The sequence below is a fragment of the Nicotiana tomentosiformis genome, chromosome 5 (assembly GCF_000390325.3).
Source record: "Nicotiana tomentosiformis chromosome 5, ASM39032v3, whole genome shotgun sequence".
Classification (NCBI taxonomy): Eukaryota; Viridiplantae; Streptophyta; class Magnoliopsida; order Solanales; family Solanaceae; genus Nicotiana; species Nicotiana tomentosiformis.
The window spans coordinates 124,630,851-124,651,423 of NC_090816.1; the positions used below are offsets into that span (position 1 = coordinate 124,630,851).

At 33.7% G+C, this 20,573-nt stretch overlaps 2 protein-coding genes and 1 long non-coding RNA gene across 3 annotated transcripts; 2 read left to right on the plus strand and 1 right to left on the minus strand.

The window, feature by feature from the left end:
* The first annotated feature begins 788 nt into the window (after window positions 1-788).
* On the plus strand, window positions 789-4,266 carry LOC104109785 (uncharacterized). Its single transcript, XM_009619145.4, has 5 exons — window positions 789-847; window positions 2,578-2,757; window positions 3,285-3,372; window positions 3,684-3,750; window positions 3,891-4,266. Exons 2-5 carry the CDS (start codon window positions 2,634-2,636, stop codon window positions 3,942-3,944), a joined length of 333 nt encoding a protein of 110 aa, XP_009617440.1. The 5' UTR covers window positions 789-847; window positions 2,578-2,633; the 3' UTR covers window positions 3,945-4,266.
* A 199-nt stretch (window positions 4,267-4,465) lies between these two features.
* On the minus strand, window positions 4,466-5,611 carry LOC138891650 (uncharacterized). Its single transcript, XR_011408013.1, has 2 exons — window positions 5,520-5,611; window positions 4,466-4,919 (listed from the first exon to the last, which is right to left on the minus strand). It is a non-coding gene; the product is annotated as an uncharacterized lncRNA (long non-coding RNA).
* A 5,839-nt stretch (window positions 5,612-11,450) lies between these two features.
* Window positions 11,451-18,476, plus strand: LOC104109784 (serine carboxypeptidase-like). The gene is made up of 9 exons (XM_009619144.4): window positions 11,451-11,871; window positions 13,240-13,408; window positions 14,564-14,683; window positions 16,668-16,811; window positions 16,888-17,038; window positions 17,228-17,319; window positions 17,596-17,854; window positions 17,939-18,072; window positions 18,151-18,476. The coding sequence occupies exons 1-9, from the start codon at window positions 11,552-11,554 to the stop codon at window positions 18,277-18,279; spliced, it is 1,518 nt and encodes a 505-aa protein (XP_009617439.1). The 5' UTR covers window positions 11,451-11,551; the 3' UTR covers window positions 18,280-18,476.
* The last annotated feature ends 2,097 nt before the right edge of the window (window positions 18,477-20,573 follow it).

Sequence of the window (20,573 nt, forward strand, 5' to 3'; positions counted from 1 at the left end):
GCTTACAAAGACAAAAGCCACGTCATTTAGAGAGAGACGTTGAAAATGACGGTATGAATCTGAGCAACCAAACTGCGGACAACTGAAAACATAACTGAAAACATGATGCTACCAAATCAAGGCAGAAAAAAATAAAAAAAGAGTAAAAAGCAAAAATGATTTTCTTTGTTATTTATTTATTTTGGGGCTAGACTAATTTACACTTAAGTTGGAAAATTCTACATTAGGGGCAGTGGCCGAGTTTTTTTAATTTTTTTAATTAAGGGGTGTAAAAATTTAAAAATTAAACACACGAAAAAGTTAAATGATTCAACATAGAATATACATGCATAAAATAATTTTTTTACCTAATAAAACAGTATAATTTTCGTGTTAGTTGACATGACTTAGTTATAGGTGGCTATGCCAATGTTAGAAGATAATGTGTAGAGGCGGAATCAGAATTTGAAATTTATGAATTCTGAATGTCACTGAACCTATAATTCATTTTCGTTACTGGATTCGCAATTAAATATCTATGCATATTTAATTATGAATTCTAAACAAAAGTTATTGAATTCGTCCGAAACTAAAATTAAAGTAGTACCTACGCTCCTGGTAATGTGGCTCTCTATTAACAATAATTTTATTCTTACTCGAATCCGACAAATCTTTTTAAGAATAAAAACGTATTTACCCTCCACCACAAATATACGGAATAGTGAAAAAAATGAAGAAAAGTCAAGAAAATGATTTTTAATTCCCTCGTGGGACCCTTTTAAGAACTTCTTCTATAAATACCCACTTGGCCTCCTACTTTCTTTCTTTCTTTCCTTCCTTTTCTCTTGGTTGTCTTCACAGTAAAAAGGTACTCTTTACTTATCATTCTCCTTTCTTTTTTCCTTTCTTTATTTTTATTGTTTTCCTTTTTCTTTCTTGCATTTTTAATTATTATTTTTTTTTTGTTTTTGTTTATATATATATATATATATATATATATATATATATATATATTGTTATATTTGGTTAATCTTGCATGCACATGGTATGTTGCATTGATCTATAATTGTTCAGATGATGCCGTTTGCTTTTAAATGTTAAAAGAGTTATGGGTTTAACTGGGTTTTGTGTTTGATTGAAATAGTTATTGGATTTCTTAATTGCTTAAGTTTTAAAACTTCAATGTATGATAAATTGGGTACACACTAAATTGCTGAGATATTCAGGGCTTGACTTGTCTATCAAGATTTTCAAGTTAAGAAGAAAAAAAATTAGTTTTTGGCAGCTGAATGGGAAGTAGAATTGGTTTTTTTTGCTGTAGAGTTATTGAAAAATAGTTTTTGGCAGCCGAATCTGATTTATTTGTAGTCTAGTATAGCTTGTCGTTAATGTTGGAAAAGATGGTATATTAGATCTTGTTGCCAGTGGCAGAGCTTAGGCCGTGTTTGTTTTACTTTTTTCAAGATTAAGATGTCTGGATCTGCACACATATCTGATTGTTAAGATGTTGACTCTAATTTTGAACACTGGATAAGTGAAACGGCTGTTTTCTCAGCATCTAAAAGTGTATCGTCTCTTTTTTATTCAAAATTAATAAATAAGAGCAAATAAGTGCTTGTAAAAGAGTAAAAAATAATAAAAAATAAATAAATGCACTAATGGGGTGGGATATGAAAGATTTAGATGAAGACTCCCATTACGTGGAACAAATGGCTCTATATCCTGCAAGGCTTAATTGATCAGACACTCAATTAATTCTTTTATCTGTATCTTTCTAACTACACCTAATTAGCGGCTTGCGTAATCATTTTTAAGGTCCAATTCCATCAACTTTTTTTGTTGAGACTATTCTTGCTTGTATCGCCAACTAGTCTAGCTCTTGAAATATATAATATTCTTAATCCTTTCTATTTTATGGCATAGCTATGGTGTTCTCCCTTTTTCCTCCATTTATTCTCTTGGATGTAGAACTAAAAGCTAAATTTTGATGCTTGTTGACATTGAGGGACCTGAACAACCAATTGCAATTAGCATTGATACTTTTTAATCAAGATATAGAAATTAAATTAGCACAAATGAAAATGTTACTGCATCTCAGCAGCTGTTGGGAATTACTTAAGAAATTTCAGCTGTTCTTTCGAATGAAGTGTTTTTTCTTTCTCAAAATAAGCTTGAGTTTAATTCTGAACGCACCTCTGGATGACATCTGGTGTTCTTCAATTAAGTACCAGAGATCAAAGCAATTTAACTATAAAATGAGTTTAGGTAGCATTTGCTTCTATATTTCAGCTTTACAAAAGAATAAACAGGAACGACCTAAGACTATGTTTGTCGATAAGTTTAAGGTTAACATCAGGTCGCACAAAATTACTGGCATTCAAGGCATGATGTTACACTATAATAATTTAATGTTTTCTACCTAAAAGCAAAATGTATGGGCAGAAAGAGTATAGCTGCTTTACATGGTCTCTTAACATTTCATTACTAGTTATTTTCTGCTTTTACTTGGTATATTCTATATTTCACTGCTGCAGCAAGAATTATTATTATTTTTTTACAGTATGATTTATTCAAAGAGGCCTTTTAATAAATGAGCAGGTCAGCAATTGCTTTGTAATCATCTGGAAGGGAATGGTTTTTCAGTTCCGAGGGTCATGGAAGTAGATACTGGAAATTCGTGTTATATTGAGAAGCTGCCCGTAGAAAGATATACATCTACAAGAGAAACAAAGAAGCCTCCAGAAAATAACAAAAGCCCTCCTTTATTTGTCAATCACGGTTTGTTCTCTGACCCTTTTGAGAATTTAGAAACAAATCTCTTCAACTGATCGAGGCAAATTTTTTGTTTTAGTTAAGGAGTTTCACTTGTTGGTGAACATGCTCTGTTTATTCTACGGCTGAGGAGGACTTTAAGGAAACAATCTAGACTAGATTCATTTTTCTGTTGACTGTAACTATACCGCTGTGCTGATATCAACTATCGCACAGTAATCTTCAGCCTTCTTGTTCTTTACATTGAAAGAAATGATTCCTCTCGTTAGCCAGCTTCCCCCAGTTTGATGTCCCTGGATTTAGGGAAGAGGATATACTTCAGCGGAGAAACTCTATTCGCTAGAGGAGTTACCTTAATGCACTCAATAAAAATGAGCAACCTGCAAGCTGAGGTGGCTGTAACCTTCTTTTACATAAACACAGATTTTCTATTCTTGGTGATCCCAGGAAAAAAAGCTGATCCAAAATTTATGAGTTTAGACATTCTGATTTTTCTTGTGTTACTAATATGGTATAGCTATTAAATGGTGCAGCTGCTATTGCATGGCACGAGAACAGAAGAAAATGGGTTGGAGATCTATCAATGAGGTCAGAACGGGTGCCCAAGGATCCAATTATAAGGTAATTCTTGTTTGCACCCACAATATACAGAGAGTCCGCATTCTTGTTTCATGCTCGGATGAGAGCTGGAGTTATCAGTACTTTGGTAGTGACGATCTAGTACTCTCGGTAGCGTGACAATAAATGGCAGTGCGGTGCACTAAGCTCCCGCTATGCGCGGAAGGGCGGGCTATATTGGGTTTATTGTATGCAACATAGTGAGGCAATAAGCGAAGAAAACATGTTCCGTCTTTGACTTGGGTCAAATCTTTCATTACTGTTCTTATTTCTTACTACCATTTAGACTGAAACTCCACGAATTACTCATGCAGTTGGTCAACAACCTATGAAGAGTTGCTCTCTACAACTGAACCTTTCTCCGAGCCAATTCCTTTAACTGTAAGCAATCTGGAAATTGTACATCACTTCCTTTTACATATAGTATTATTCTATCTGAAGTCTGCTCTTTTGCTGTTTACAAGAATGACGGCCATTTGGCTAGTGCTAGTATTAATTGGATTAGTTTCTGGTTTTCACAGGAAATGGTAGATTTTTTAGTTGATATCTGGCATGATGAGGGGCTTTTCGACTAAGATAATTTAGAAGACGATTTCATCCAGGTATCTCATGCAGATTATTGTGCAGACATCGGAAAATACTTGTGCACCTTCGACAGTAATTTGACCCCTAAGATATTTAGCGTGACATTCAACTTCTTTTAGCAAATTCTTCTAGTCATTGATCTTTGTAGAACTTCCATTTTGTGTTGTACCATTTGTGTAGATCATTAACAGGTGGACGATACTCTGGAGAGTCCTCTGAATCATGTTGTATCAAACATTAATGTATCACACCATAAGTACTGAATCTTTGAAACAGATTCTTAATAAGCTATTTTTGGGTGTAGCTTATCAAGTTTTGTTGTTCTCTTAACAAAAGCAACTGACTGTTGACCATGTTTGTGGCGCGATGATTTAGTTGACATGGAAAAAGTGCTTGCTAATTATTCTGGAAATAGAGAAATTCCTACTAAGGAACGCTTCCTCCTTAAATTGATCTTACGTCCTGTTAGTAGGTTTTCAATACCAGATAGATGTGGTTAATATGCATAAAGAAAGACATAAAAAACAAGTTGCCCATAAACTTATTTTCTGTCATTCCACAACTTTAATTTTTTCACTTACTCATCAACAAGAGGTTGAACTGCTTTCTTTATTATTTTTGGCTAAACTACTTTTTTTCACTTTTAGTCCGCGCAAGAAATTATTTATATTCAGTAGCTGAAAAATTATATAATTTTTGTATATAACATACAAAATGTATACATATACAAAAAATAAACATTTTTTCGACTATTATTTTAAGAGCGGCCATACAATATCATTCTCTCGTATAATTACTCATTCAGCAAAAGTAGCAATAGCACTTGTACCCTTCACATTCTCCACGTAGAGCTCCCTCTAATTTGGTGCATTTGTTTTGACACTCACCAAACCTGACCAAAAAGCAAGCCCCTCCAAATGTACCACTGTATCTTTTGCAGGCTTGAGCTTCCACACTTGTTATCTCTGCACAAAATCAAGATTCACATATTTAATAAGTTCTTTTATTCATTTTATATATGTTCTTGTTTGAGGTTGCTCATGTTGCCATCTCAATCCCAGATAAAAAGAAGAGTTACGATATGCTAAAAGAAGAGTTACGATAGGCTGACAACCATCATAAAACTAGTCCATTCATGATGAACCCTAATCATTTTATGTATGTTTCTAGCTACGAGTTTAAGCAACTGAACGCAATATCTTTGATACAAAATATCTCTCTCTATATATATTGAATCCTTTAATTTTAGAAGCGCAATGGGTTTAATAATAATATCTAAATAACTTCACATTCCACCGCATGTACAACAATATAAAGCAACAATAATACCACCAAAGATTGTGGTGGGATGGATAATCCCTACGTCCTTAATAAGAGGTCTGTGGTTTGAGCCATGAGAATAAAAAAAATTCTCTTCCCTCTTTGATAGGTCACACAACATGAATTCGAATTAGTCGATCGGACTAGTGACTTCTGTGTACTAAATAATTATTTTTTTTAAAAAGAAGAGAATATAATAAAGATGATGAGGACAATGAGGGGTAAAAGGATGATTCTTTATACACCTTTTGATGCAAGGAGGAGGAAACAGAAAAGCAGAAGGGAAAAAAATTGAGATTTAGCCATATGAAAGTTGCTCGAATAAAGCAGTTCTGTGATTTATGGTATTCATTGCTTGCACATATATAGGAACTAAGAATAATTATCAATTGGTCCATTTGTTAATTTGGTGGTAAGTTCCAAAATATTAAACGACAAATAAATTGAAGGCTACTAAGAAAAATTGGATGTACGCTCTTTGTCTTTGGTCGAGATGGCCGGATGATATTAAGAGCAGGGGCGGAGTTAGGTGGACGGAAGAGGTTCAGCTGAACCTCTTTCACCCGAAAATTGCACTGTGTATATTAGGTTAATTTAATGTGCACATATAAGATGTTGAATCCCCTTAATTTTTTTGAGTTTTTACTTTTTTTCTATTTTTTGAATTCACTTGGCGAAAATCCTGCTTTCATCACTGACTAAGAGTGCTCAGTTACTACTAATTAAGGGTGCTCATGTTTAATTATTTCATACTTTCCAAACCGATATATATTAGTATTATTATTATTTTGGCATATAGTTTTCTGTGTGTGTATATGTATTAATATATAAGGCCTGTGGTTTAATTTGTGACTTTGTGCCGACTACGGACTACCTCGACCAAGTATATTCCAAGGAACCAATTTTCCTTCGTTGTCTTCAAAGCAATCAGTCGTTAGCATTTAGGATCCATAGCCAAAAAAAAAACATAAAAAGGGATCAATTAACAGCTATTAATTGTTATCCTCCTATAAATGTGCAAACACAAAAAAAAAAAAAAGAAAAAAAAAGAAAAAAAAAGGAAAGAATGTAGTGCTCTCCTAAGTCCTACCTCTGTTTGTTTGTATTTCGTCAAAATTATAACGAAAAATAAAACTATGAAGCTTGTTACTATATAGTTTACAACCTAGTCTGAGATAAGTCCAAATGGAACGACACATATAGTTAGTGCAGATTTTAATTTGCTTGAGATTAAGATGTACATAGTTATTATAATTGTTGCTTTACAAAGTTTACAAAACATACCATGACAGAATGTCAAAATATATAGGGTGGGTCTGGTGCGAAGGAAAATGTTTTCATGAAAAAATTACTTATTTTCTCTTGTTTGGTTGGGGAGTGAAAACTTTTTTTCTGGAAAATATTTTTTAGTGTTTGGTTAGAGAGTAAAAATTCGCATAAACCCAAAGGAACTAATGTGTTGCTTTACTTTTTTTACTCAAAAACAACGTTGAAATTTGAGCTCCATAACTAAAAAAACTCTTTTTTTTTGGTTGAAAACGAAAGTACTATTTTTACAACATGAAAATAAAGTACTCATTTTGTTGAAATGAAAGAAAATACTCATTTGTTGAAATGAAAAAAAAATATTCAATTTATAACATGAAAAGAAAGTACTATTAATAATATTTCTATTTAGGGTGAGGGTGAGAGATGTAATGGGTTGGTGGGGATGGGGAATGAGAGGGTGATTGAAAAAGAGTTTTGAAAAATATTTTCCTTTCTCTTGATAGGGAAAACAGTTCACGAGGAAAATATTTTTCAAAACATTGAAAACAACCAAATATGAGAAAATTGAAAAATATTTTTCGAAAAATATTTTCCTTCGTACCAAACACACCCATAATCCCGTCTTCTTAGCCACAAAAAAAAAACTAATTGAGACATACGAAGAATGATTCCTAAAACAACTTATTATTACTCCTAATGATTTGATTTGTGCAGAGATGACAATTGTGGAAGCAGCCGCTCATAGCTTCAAACAGGGGTGTCAATGGTTGGGTTCAACCGGTTATTTTATAATCTTTGTATCATATCAATTTTTTGATTTTTCTATTATATATAATCAAAATTAAACTTTTCAAAATCGTCTCAATCATGTCGGTTTCTCTTCGGTATCGGTACGGTTCGATTAATTTTTGATTTTTTTTAAAATGTCATGTAAAAGCTATTACGAGTAGAACTAGAATACAATAACATATGCTCTTTTATAGGACTTAGTAAAACTCTCTAGACATTTTACTGTTTAAAGGGTGATGAATTAAAAAAATATAAATGATGGCCAGAATAAAGATTCATCAACTATTCTACGGTAACGTAAAAGAAATCAAGCAAAGATAAAGAAAATATAAATTACACGAGTGAAAAGATATTAACCAAGTTGAGACTCAAGAATAAAGTTTATAGAAGATTAAATATTCAAAAAGATAAATCTAAATTATATGAAAGGAAACATATTCGATATATTGTAGTTTGCTACTCATAATCACTAAAATACTTTGTGTCTTGCTACTGAAGAGGTTGGAAATAACTTAGTTTAAGTAGCATAATAGGTTTTAGGAATTAATATTATGAGTTAAATTACTCATTGACTTGTAACCATTTTCATAATTTCAAGGTCCAAAGAAAAATTTAATACTTTATTATTTTTAAACTTACTATATAAATATATTTTGTACATGTAAAATTTATTCGGTACGGTTCGATATTTTTTTGGTTTATTTTTGTAAAATAAATAACCTACCTTATTTATTGGTACAGTTATATATTTATATAAAAACCTATAATTTTTTTTAAAAAAACCTAAAAATCAATTTAATGCGGTACGATTCGATCGATTTAATCTATTTTTAAATATTATTTACACCCTAGTTGCAAAAGATGGAGTGGCACATTTCACGGGTCTTGCTTAGGCAGGGAGGAGGAGTGTGAAGACAAGTGCATAAACTTGGAACATTCTCTTCGTGGAGAATGTAATTATGATGATTATTATTTGGGTTGCTTTTGCTATGTTTGTTGAATAAAGTAATTATATATTTACTCATTCGGAAAAAAATATGGAATGTTACTTTATTGAGTTTCGACTTCTTGTTGGAATCCACGTTTTGGAATGACAGTACTTAATACTTTTATTTTGCTAGTATTCCGGTAGTCTCAATTTAATAGAAATAATATATTAGGATATATAAAACAATCATAATATGAAGTATAATAATAATAATAATAAAAATAATATTAATAATAAATCAACAAGTTTTTCTCATGTTCATGTACCATTTCCCTTGACAGTATTTAATTGGCATAGATGTAATTTAGTTGGAATGTCTGATAGGAATAACCCTATATTTAGGTGTTTAATTGGCACAAACAAATTTAGTTGGAGTGCACCCTTTCCCTTGACAGTGTTTAATTGGTACATATGTGATTTAGTTGGAGTGTCTGATAGGAACAACCCTATGTTTAGGTGTTTAATTGGCACAAACAAATTTAGTTGGAGTGCCGGATAAGAACAACCCTATGTTTAAGTGTTCAAGTGACAAAAAAAAAGAGGCAAGTTTGAGGGCCTACATACTTATTTGGCCTTTAAATAACGAAAGAAAATTTACTTTATTTGAATCTCAAAAGGCAAATATTCGTATGTTGGTAGTTCAGTTATAGCTTGGTTCGAGATTTTGTAAACATGGTAGCTTTTGAACCAAGTGGAAGTAGCGAATATTATTTTCTCATCTTATTCACAAATATAATTTTTTCGTCGCTTATTATGCTTTATACTCTGGTAATCAAACACCAAAAACTAATTTTGTTATAAAAAAAAATTGTAACACCTCGAGCCTTAGTTAACTTCTATGTATGTATGTTGATCAAAGTAGTATAAATGGTACGGGATAACCACTATTTAACATGATATTTAGTTTTTATCCAGTATTTTTAATGCTGAGTAAAAATAGTCATTACTTTATAAAAATTATTACGAAAAGACGTTGTTACCTTTTCTTCATGAGTGCTGTGTAAATATTAAGGACATGATATCCTTAACATTTACATTGCACACATGAAGTTAAGAACGTTGTGTCCTTAACATTAACATTGCACATACGAAGTTAAAGACATGATGTCCTAAAGTTTAACAACGGAAGGTGCAAATACAAGACACTTTGTCCTTAATATTTACACTGTATTCATGAAGTTAAAGACACCATGTCCTTAATATTTATATAGCACTCATGTCTAGCACAAAAGTATTTTCGTCCGAGCGGATAAAAATTTATTAAGCACTCACTAAAGAGTAAATATATTTTAAATAGTGACTAAAGAGTAAAGACATTTCTAATTAGTGGCTAACTGTGCACTTCCCATCAAAGTAATAGTTAAAGAATTAAAAGTGCCCCAATAAAAACGTCATTAGGCCAAATTCCAAACAAGTCACTATTGTTCTTCATTCTTACTGTTCATAAATCATAACCAACACTAAAGCAGTGATATTCTCCAAAAATAGCAAACTCTTAACTGAAGCAGTTTCAGTTACGTTCTCACACGCCCAAAGCATCATCCTATTACTACTATGTCAGTTTGCTATCTGTATAATTTCGTCTCCACGCTTCTCAATTCTCACCACTGCATAACAAATATCACCAAATCTCTTATATTTTATTTATTGATTTTATATTATTTTTTGTCAATCTCTAAAGACTAAAAATAATCATATAGTTAAAAGATCAATTTCTTATGTGCACTTAAACGATTGAAAAATTAGCCGGTTTAGCCACTTTTTGAGTCGACTATTAAAGTTTAGTGATATTTTAAATTGTATTGGCAAAATAGTCACTGGTCCGATTGTTGACGTTTTTTCGCCTCAAACTAAAACACGGAACACAACCTAGCAATTGATACTAGAGTTCGAAGTCTCACTATTATTTCCTAATTTTTGAGCCTTTAACTGTTGTAAAATTATTTTTTGAACCGAGAGTCTATCGGAACCAACTTCTCTATCCCCTGTAGGAATAAAATATGCGGACACATTACTTCCCTATATCTTACACTACGAGAATATACGGAATACGTTGTTGTTATTGTTATATTAATGTAAAATCCAAGAACGATTCCCTGAGTTCAAAATAATTGGGTTCAAACCTTCATGGATGAAATAATAAGAAAGGATATCAAATTCTAGTAATCGTTATTGGGATTTCAACCTCTTAACGTTTGAACCCCAACAATTATTACCGAGGTTTGAACCTAAACGAATAGTATCATGGAGTTCAAAACAAGGTATTTTTGAGTAAAACAATATGAAAATGATTCGAACTCAGTAATCATCACTAGGATTTGTATCAGTGAAGGTTTGTACTCCATTACAGTGCGTTAAATTTTTACCTTTACTAAGTTCTAAAGTCTAGTACCGTGTATTTAGGATTACACATATAGAGAGTTTTTGAGACTATACTATATTATGCTGAAATTTCACTCATAAAATGTTCGAAATCGAACACCCGAAAGTTCTTTTGTGGTTTAGATAAAAGTATTTTTGAGTGGCTGCTTTACCAATAGTAAAAGGCGGTCAAACTCTAAGGACCCGTTTGGCCATATATTTTGTCAAATATTTTTCAAATTATTTTTGGCAAATACATATTTGTTCATAAATTTTATCCATATTTTGTCAAATTCCCAAAACTCAAAACCAAATCCCAAATGGCCCAAAATATTATTACTATAACATTTTTTAAAAAAATACTTCAAAACTTTTATATTTTATAAAAGAACCCACAATTTATTCTTTTGTAACCATGCTGATTCGTCTCGGTTATCTAATAGTGTATTATGTAGTTCATTATAAAAATAATAATTTTGTATCAAATTTATTTATTTTAAAACTATGATTTGTGATAATGAATGTTATTGATGAATGTACTATTAGGTATTTGTGATAGATTTTAAAACTTGTGAGTATAAGTTATATTTTAATTTTTATTTTTTTAAAAATAAAATATATTTTGAAAACTCACCAAATCAAAATTTTCAAAACAAGAATACGTAAACAAACGCACGATGGACACTTAAGTTGTTTCTTACATTTCTTTTCATTTTCCTTTTGGTAATTTCCAAACATTGGAAAAGAGTTGGTAGCAGCTTCTTGGAAAGCGCACTCTTCGTGGACCATTAGCTCACTCCTAATCTTCTCTCGCACGAAAAAACATTTGGGATATTTATTTCTCCTCACACTTTGCTTCAACCCCCAAACATGGCGCAAATGAAGCTTTCACTTTCCCTTTTTCTCTCTCTTGTTCTTCTCCTTGTTTTTTCTCCTCCTTATTCATTCGCGAAGGTTTCAATATCTTCGAAGTTAGCATCGAAGCAAGCTGAGAAGTTGATACACGAGCTCAATTTGTTCCCGAAAGAATCCGATAACATTGTCGATCGGGATCCATTTCCCACCGCTGCTTCTAGAATCGTTGAGAAGCGATTTAATTTCGCTAATTTGACGAATTCGAGTGTTATATCCTTTGAAGATTTGGGGCATCATGCCGGTTATTATAAGATTAAGCATTCTCATGCTGCTAGGTACCTTTTCAAACCCTAGGTTAAGTTTTTTTTTTCAATCTCTGTCTCGATTTTTATGGTAGTGTTTAGTTGAACACGGAATTTAAGATGTTGATTTGATTTAATTATTAGAGTATGTACGATGTAGTATTGTAAGAAACATATTTCGATAACTGTAGAAAAGGTTACTCGATAAAAATAACACATAATGTTGAAGTGTCACATTGGTTGAGGGAATGGAGTGTTGTCTCCTATGGTATCAAGCAATCCTCCGTTCCTCACCTCGTGAGCTAGTTTTTGAGGTTGTGGTAGGGTAAGGTCGACATTGTGTTTCTCCATGTTGGGGTCGCAAGTTATGCTGTCCACACTCCAGTTGTCCACGGCCTCATCGTGTGGAAATATTAAAGTGTCCCAAATTGGTGGAGAGAGTGGACTGTTGTCGCCTTATATATTGAATGAACAATCAATCACCTCATGAGCTAGCTTTTGATGTTGAGTTAGGCCTAATGTCTATGTTCTTTTCAAAGAAATGAATTAGAGTATCTTGAAAATTGTGAAGATACTAGCAAACTGGTGTCAAATGTTCCCGGACGTCCCAAAAATAGAAAGTTTATCAAATTGGAACAGACTAGTACCATATTTGTTGCTTCATACACTTCCTGGTTTTTGGTGATTCTTGTTACGATTTGCATCATCATAGGCATCCAACCAAATTATAGTTTCAATTTTTTCTTCTCTTTTATGTTAAAATACTGTCGGATTCAGCATTGCATTGTGGTGTACTGGGGTAATAGGTTTTTGTTGTCTACAGAATGTAGCCAAGTTCTCAGTAGTCTTCTATCGTGCAGTGCACCCCTGCATTCTCCTCTATCCTCCTACAAATTCACTTTCCACTTCGGAAATTCGAATAAAACGGTTGTAACTGGTGTGGAAATGAATTCAAAGGATATTTATTTAATATTGCAACAATTTGGATTTAAATATAGCAGAATTGTTAAAGAGTATTCATTTAGTCAACCCAATTAATTTGGAATTATTTGATTGGTTGATTAATGGAGAAATGTTCTGTCTGCTTGATTTATTTATCTTCAAATGTCATTACATGTAGCTTTTGTGGGGAACCATCAGATTGTTACAGTTTGACCACTTATCTGTTTAACTCAATCAGTGCGCTTAAGAAGTTTCCAAATCAGTTGTAAGAATTGAAAGGAATGCTGCAACATTGTTTCATTTAAATATTTGTCTTTCATGAGCATTTACCAAAATATACATTTCCAGAGTAATAAGGCTTTATATCTTCGTCTTCCTGTCTAATGTATCAACTAGCTTCTTCTTATTGTTGGTTGGGCTCTTATTTAGCTTGAAACTGTGTTATCTTTCATTTTGTAGGTTGTTCTATTTCTTCTTTGAATCACGCGGTAGTAAGGACGATCCTGTTGTCATCTGGTTGAGTGGAGGGCCTGGTTGCAGCAGTGAGTTGGCCCTTTTCTATGAAAATGGACCTTTCTCTATTTCAAATAATTTGTCACTTGTGCGGAATGAATATGGGTGGGACAAGGTAATTGACTATCTTTAAGACCACCTTATAGTCTTAATGGTTTATGCTATTTAACAGCAGTTTATTGTGGTATGTAAACACAGCTTTGCTTAAGCAATAGTAGCAATTTACCTTCTTTGCTCTTTAGTAGATGATTCAGCTCGATAGAATAAGACTTTCTCTTGCTTTTACTCAATGGTACATGAAAGTTAAGAGTATAATGGTGCATGGGCGTATAGATTATTAGATTTTGCATTGGCAACATCTTTTGCATGTCCTTTATCCAGTCGTTTTCATGATAAGTAGTTTTGCAGCCTGCTAATTTATTTGTAAAGTTCCAATAAGCGAAAAAGCTTTTTCGTTGTGGATGTTCCTCTTTGTTATTATCATTTTTAGTTTTGAAAAGATTACTTGAAAAGGAAATCAAGATAAAACAGTTAATAACATGTCTATATCTAGTTCAATGTTGTGTAAAATCGAAGAATCATAAGTATAAGGATACTGGTTTGTGATTAAACTTTGATAATCCAAGCTTCACCATTATCCTTCTTCGAGATGTACCAGTAACCAACCTGAAATGAATGCAATGCCAATTCACAGGCACAAATTGATACTTCATCAATGTGAAGAAAATCTGTGGGGACCATTTCTTTCTTGCACATGATACATCTGTCAGGAGAAATGTCCTTTTTAGCCTTTAGATAGTTACACTTTCAGCATTTATGTAGTTATCATCAACCAGACTGCAATTTTTTTTTTCCCGGAAGGAGCTTTGTGTTTTACTGAAATCTTATTGCTTTGCATAGGAAACATGTCAGCCATATTTTTTTCATTAGACCTCTGATACTGCACTTCCCTAATTCCATGTCATGCTTCTGCCTGTTTTAATGTTCTTTTTTCTCATTACTGAAAAAAATTACCTGCACGGCAATTCAAGAATGCAGAGAGGAAAGTGCTTTATGTTCCATAGGATCTTGAGTTTTGGGTTTTTGTGGTTTGGGTCTTTTATTGCTGACTCCTAGAGTGTCAAGTTTGCCTTGTGTTCCACATTTGTTCCTTGTAAAGTAGATGTTTCATTTTTATTATCGATTTTCCTTTTTCTCCTACAAGGACACTAGAATACCTTAATAGATTTTCCAAACCTAAAGAAATGATGTTGACGTGTTATTTCTGCAGGTATCAAACCTTATCTATGTGGACCAACCTACAGGTACTGGCTTTAGTTACAGTTCTGACAGACATGACATCCGTCACAGTGAAGCAGGTGTTAGCGACGACTTGTATGACTTCCTACAGGTTTGTTCTGTGTGAAATTAAACCCCTAAAGCAACTTGGAACCATATTTATTCCTTTGGAATCAACCGTTGTAATCATTGTCGTATGATGACAGAGAGTCAATTGTTAAACTTAATGATATGGATGGTTTCCTATATTTTCTTCACCTATCAATTCCTAGTTTCATGTATGTTATTCATGAGGCTTGCACTGGACAATTTGTCCTGCTTCTAAAGGGCAATAAAACATTTCACCTGGAAAAAAAGGATGGTAAACTTTTCCTTAATACAGATAAAGAATGTAGCTAGGGGTGGAAGCAACTTCAGTCCTGGTTGTGAACATCCTCAAGAATACAAATTCATTTACGGCATTCCTTTCCGTTAAGTAAAATCATTATTGTTGCAGTAGCTTACAGAATGATAAATACTTTCTAAACCCCCTTGGTCTCCTTTCAAGTAGTCTTTATGGAAGCTTTTCTATCTCACAGAGGCTGTGGTATTGACATATACGTCAGTAGTCAAGCTTATTATGATCAACTGTGGAAGGAGGGAGGGGTTTGTAGAAAGTACCGTGAATTAGTAGGAGAACTCTTGAATGATATCTTTATAATCACCTAGCCTATTTGCTAATCTCCAGTGCCCCAGAGCTTTGGTTTCAATTGCGAACATGGGATGTGTGGTAGTAGTTTGAATCCTGTTCTGAAAAAAATTGAAGAAAGGTACAGGGGCAGGCTCATTATCCAAAGTTTCAATGCTGGAAACAATAGTTTCTCAGTTATAAAAGAAGTGTTTGCTGATCCCCACTCCTGTGTGCGGGATGATATTGTGATGATTAAGACACCTCTGTTTATCACCTTGCTGACCTGTCTAGAATTGGCCACCTGGTGAGTGGTGACAAATTAAAGTACTGGTACTAGTAAGGGTTGTCTGGGATCCCTTTCAAGTAATTGCTCGGACTCTCAGAGTGCGGTTTGCTTGTCAGTTCTCTCGTCTGTTTGTTGATCACCTGTGTACATGTGATACAAAGACGGGGTACAGTACAATAGGTCTACAGGAGCTCAAAAGGCTGATTTCTAATGCTAGAACTCGAGCCTTACAGAAACAATAACAACAACAACAACCCAGTATAATCCCACTAGTGGGGTCAAGAGAGGGTAGTGTGTACACAGACCTTACCCCTACCATGGGGTAGAGAGGTTGTTTCCGATAGACCCTCGGCTCCCTCCCTCCAAGAACTCCCCACCTTGCTCTTGGGTTGACTCGAACTCACAACCTCTTGGTTGGAAGTGGAGGGTGCTCACTACTAGAGCAACCCACTCTTGTCAAAAGAAACATGGTCACTTAATACTTTTACCATATAGATAATTGGAGAGATGTCATATACTAGGACTTGAGTCTTATATTGTGCTTATGAAATGATAGTTGGTTGATGCCTGGGTTCTGATCCCAACAAAAATGGAGGCGTTAAAATATTTTGACTCCATTTATCTGCCAAATGCTTTAGGGGCAAAAAATGTGGTCACATTGCTAGAAAACCCTATCCCTCAACCTTTTTGCAGTATTCAGTACCCTTCTTCATGGGCTGGTTTTCCTGTTTTTTACTACAAACTGCAGCTGATCCCTGAATTTTGGCTGGGTAACTTGTTGGTCAGTTATTTACCTCATGATGCATTTTGTTAGCATGTATAACAGCTTTTAAACCAGAATATTTAGCAGAACTTGGCTTAGCCGCCTTAAGACTATACATTACCTATTCGGAACATGAATTTTTCAACAGATTTCTAGTTGGAAATATTGTTATATGTAGCTTTTATTGTTGTATTTTTCTGCTTTGCAAATTCTGAAGGCCGAATGTGGTATGAATTCTCTTGAGCATTTGTGACACATTGGCTATTTCAGATTCGTTCTTCTATGTGACACAGATAGCATTTTTCTAAATTGATGCGTAACAGAGATAATATGATCCTGACTTGTTTGTGTTGGTATGATCATTAATCATGGTGTAGGCTTTCTTTGAGGAGCATCCTGAGCTTGTAAAGAATGACTTCTACATAACTGGAGAATCATATGCTGGGCACTATATTCCTGCTTTTGCTGCTAGAGTACACAAGGGAAACAAGGCTAAAGAAGGAATACATATAAACTTAAAGGTACCTCATTTTCCCAGTTATTGAATTCTTATTTCCTTAATCATGTGTCTTTACTTCATTGAAAGTATTTGAACAGGGATTTGCCATTGGGAATGGGCTTACAGATCCCAAAATACAATACGCTGCGTATACTGACTATGCATTGGACATGGGATTAATTTCGAAGTCTGATCATGATCGTATCAACAAAATACTTCCAGTTTGTGAAGTTGCAATAAACCTTTGTGGTACATTATTTAATTTACTGTTTACTATCTTTCTTTCCTCCATATCATTTGACTCATTCGGGCTTTCCCTGGGTAAAAAAGAAAAGGGGAAGGAGCTGATGAAGTAAATGGATGTTCTTTGACCACAGCAAATCAATTCTCTGTACTTTGTTTTGCTTCTCAGTTTCTCTGTCTTTTTTATTCTTTTAGGTACTGATGGGAAAATCTCTTGCTTGGCTGCCTATTTTGTTTGCAATTCTATATTCGCTGCTGTTCGTGCACGTGCTGGGGCTGACATCAATGTAAGTTATCAGCCCTTTCTGTCTGTTTCCCGTTTTCTACTAATTCTAGTGCCTATTACACTTATTCTGTACTTCGTAGAGAAATAGGTGTTACTAGCCTCAGAAAGAGTAGAAATGATCCCAGAAATCTATTTCTTCTAAATCGCTACTCCATATCATTTCATGTTGAATATGTTAAATTACTCAAGAGGTCACATTGTCATTGGCATGCCTTCCAAAGTTTGGAACAAATGACTGATTAACCATATTTCTGATCCATTGAGCTTTCACCTGCAGCATTACGACATCAGAAAGAAATGCGTTGGAGCACTCTGCTATGACTTCTCAAACATGGAGAAATTGCTGAATATGCACTCTGTTAAGCAGGCTCTTGGAGTTGAGGATATAGAGTTTGTCTCATGCAGCACTACTGTGTACCAGGCCATGCTTGTTGATTGGATGAGGAATCTTGAGGCTGGCATTCCAACCTTGCTGGAGGATGGAATAAAGTTGCTTGTTTATGCTGGAGAATATGATCTTATTTGCAACTGGCTTGGTAAGCTTTGACTCAACTCTAAGCCTAATGATGGAAACTTTTCCCATAAATATTTCGGATATTATAACGCCTCTCTTTTACCAGGTAACTCAAGATGGGTTCAGGCTATGGAATGGAGTGGTCAGAAAGAGTTTGTAGCATCTCCCGATGTTCCTTTTGAAGTTGACAGTTCTGAAGCTGGATTGTTGAAAAGCCATGGGCCTCTGAGTTTCCTGAAGGTGCCTTTCTTTGTCGATGTTATTGTTCAATTTCTAGTGATGGATGTTTGAGCTAACTGTTTTGGTGTCTTATAACAGGTTCACGATGCTGGACACATGGTTCCAATGGATCAACCTAAAGTTGCCTTAGAGATGCTCAAGAGGTGGATTGGAGGCACTCTTTCTCAGCAGACGACTGAGACCGAAGACTTGGTCGCTTCAATATGATTTCTGATTACGCTTTTCATGGTATTCAGATGTCTGTAAATATTACTCTATCCTCATGTTAGATGGCCTCTTTAGCAGCTACTGAGGATTCTTGGCCTTGTCCTGTTGTCCAAACTTTCTTTGCCACTGTACCGTTTGAGTGAAACAATGACAAACTTTCTGGATTGCAGTGAGAAGTGATAAAATTCTGAAGACAAGGCATTTAGAAAATATGCATATATTATTGTCGGATATCTAAGAAGATAATCGGACAATAGATATCTATATTGCTTAGCATTCTCCTCCTTATGTAGCTGTTGAAGTAGTGTTATAAATCAATCAATCAACAACTACGTTAAGAGTCCCAAATTAAGCTGGATTCAACTATATGAATGATCTATATTCATTCTGTTCGATTCAAATTTATTGCATCCAACACTAATAGCCTGTTTGGTCAAGTTGGTTCTCTAGCTTATTTTGAAAAGTATTTTTTTTAAAAGTGTTTTGAAAAAAGTACTTTTTGGAGAGAAATAATTTGTGTTTGGCTAATCACTCTGAAAAGCATTTTTGAACAATAATTTGTATTTGGTCAAACTTTTCAGAAAGTGCTTAAGTATCAAATTACAAATAAGGACATGAATAGATTTACTTAATATTTAATATTATAAGTAAATAAATAATCTTAAAAATTTATTATTATAGACAATAATTAAATTTTTTTATTTTATTTAAGTAAAATTTAAAGGTACTTAATTCTTTTAATATAAGTTAAATATATTGAAAATCATTCAACAAATATAAAAAGCATTCACCCATAAAGTCACTATATACTAGAAAGCAATCCTAAAAATAATAAGAAATATTTATACATTAATATCCTAATTATTAGGTTTAACGGTTATTTTGGTATATACTATATTTTGTTTAGGGTATTTTTGGTAAAAAAAGAAGTCAAAATTGCTTCTGCTTTTGAGAAGAAGCTACTTTTTTTTGCTTCTCAAAAACTGCTTCTGCTTCTTCCCAAAAGCACTTCCCCCACAAAATTTGACCAAACACCTTAAGTTAGATGAAAAAGTGCTTTTGAAAAAATAAAATAAAATAGACATCTTGAGAAGCTTGGCCAAACATGCCTATAACTTGAATAGATTATATATGTCCTCACATAGTTCTTGCGCTCAATCTAAGTTTAAGTTTTCCTTTTAATATTTGTGCGTCATGCGAAAAGATTTCATCGTCGTGAGGATTGGAACAAGTTAGAACAGTCAATATCGATTTCCACTTTCTTATGTTATGGGGTTTCGAAGACTTGAATTTAGCTGCCAACATTAATTAGCAAGTTGAAAAACTTTCTCCTTTTAGGTCATATTTGAAAGGCAGTTGTGACAACCTGTCTAGTTAGGCGATTAGACGCTAGTGCATCTGTTTCAAAAAACTTTCTCCGTCAAGTCCTATTTGAAATTCCGAAAATCTATATAGAGGCGACGAGTGGTGCTAACCCGACCCTTATCATAGGCGTATCCACCAACACCTGTCAAAGTCTTCAGCTTCTATTTTCATTGTCCTCCATTCATAGCTTAGTTTCAGATTGATGTCAGAAATTTTTAATCTTTTAAGATAATCTCTTTTAATGTGATTTTGGATATATTTCATGATGGAACACAGGTATAAACAACAGAAGTAAATAGTCAGGATCACTTGTATGTAATATAGACAACACATAATCACAGATTTTAATTGAACATAAAATCGATACTTATCTCTTGAAACGTGACGACGATCGCGAAAAGACCTTCAAGCATGAGTAAAAACAATCAACGAGATCATCTTCCAGTTCCACGGTCTTCTGCTATGTGACCCGAATAATGCCTGGAATTAGCGAAACTCGTATGGGCGAGTTTCTCCCAGGAAATTCGTGTAATAAAACCCATAGCCTCCTTATGGAATAAGACCCCTTTATATAGCCACATGTTTTAGGGTTTAAAACCTTTTCCTAAACCTGTAGGTCTTCCTTTTCCACCAAGAAATAGAATTCCATTTAATTCTTAATTATTCGGGCACAACATGGACCACATTATTTAATTAACGAGGCTTCCAATTATAGACTTAATTTGAAATATCCGAATTAATACTACCATAATAAATTACGAATTATTCCACTAAAAATTCTGAACTGCACTACTTAGTTCAATTTTGAAATTCTTCCATTAAACCTTATTTAACTCCCCGTGTTAAGATTCAGATACTAATCAAATAAATTAAATTACTGACAATTTAATTCATTGATTATTTCCTTTAGACTTTTGCTTAACTTATTT

What these genes read in the sequence shown, in the direction of transcription:
- LOC104109785 (XM_009619145.4), top strand. Translation starts at nt 2,634, where the DNA reads ATGGAAGTAGATACTGGAAATTCGTGTTATATTGAGAAGCTGCCCGTA. An exon ending in TCCTTTATTTGTCAATCACG is followed by an intron (nt 2,758 to 3,284) that starts GTTTGTTCTCTG and finishes TAAATGGTGCAG; the next exon opens with CTGCTATTGCATGGCACGAG. An exon ending in CCGAGCCAATTCCTTTAACT is followed by an intron (nt 3,751 to 3,890) that starts GTAAGCAATCTG and finishes TGGTTTTCACAG; the next exon opens with GAAATGGTAGATTTTTTAGT.
- LOC104109784 (XM_009619144.4), top strand. Translation starts at nt 11,552, where the DNA reads ATGGCGCAAATGAAGCTTTCACTTTCCCTTTTTCTCTCTCTTGTTCTT. An exon ending in ACTTGTATGACTTCCTACAG is followed by an intron (nt 14,684 to 16,667) that starts GTTTGTTCTGTG and finishes ATCATGGTGTAG; the next exon opens with GCTTTCTTTGAGGAGCATCC. An exon ending in GTGCTGGGGCTGACATCAAT is followed by an intron (nt 17,320 to 17,595) that starts GTAAGTTATCAG and finishes TTTCACCTGCAG; the next exon opens with CATTACGACATCAGAAAGAA.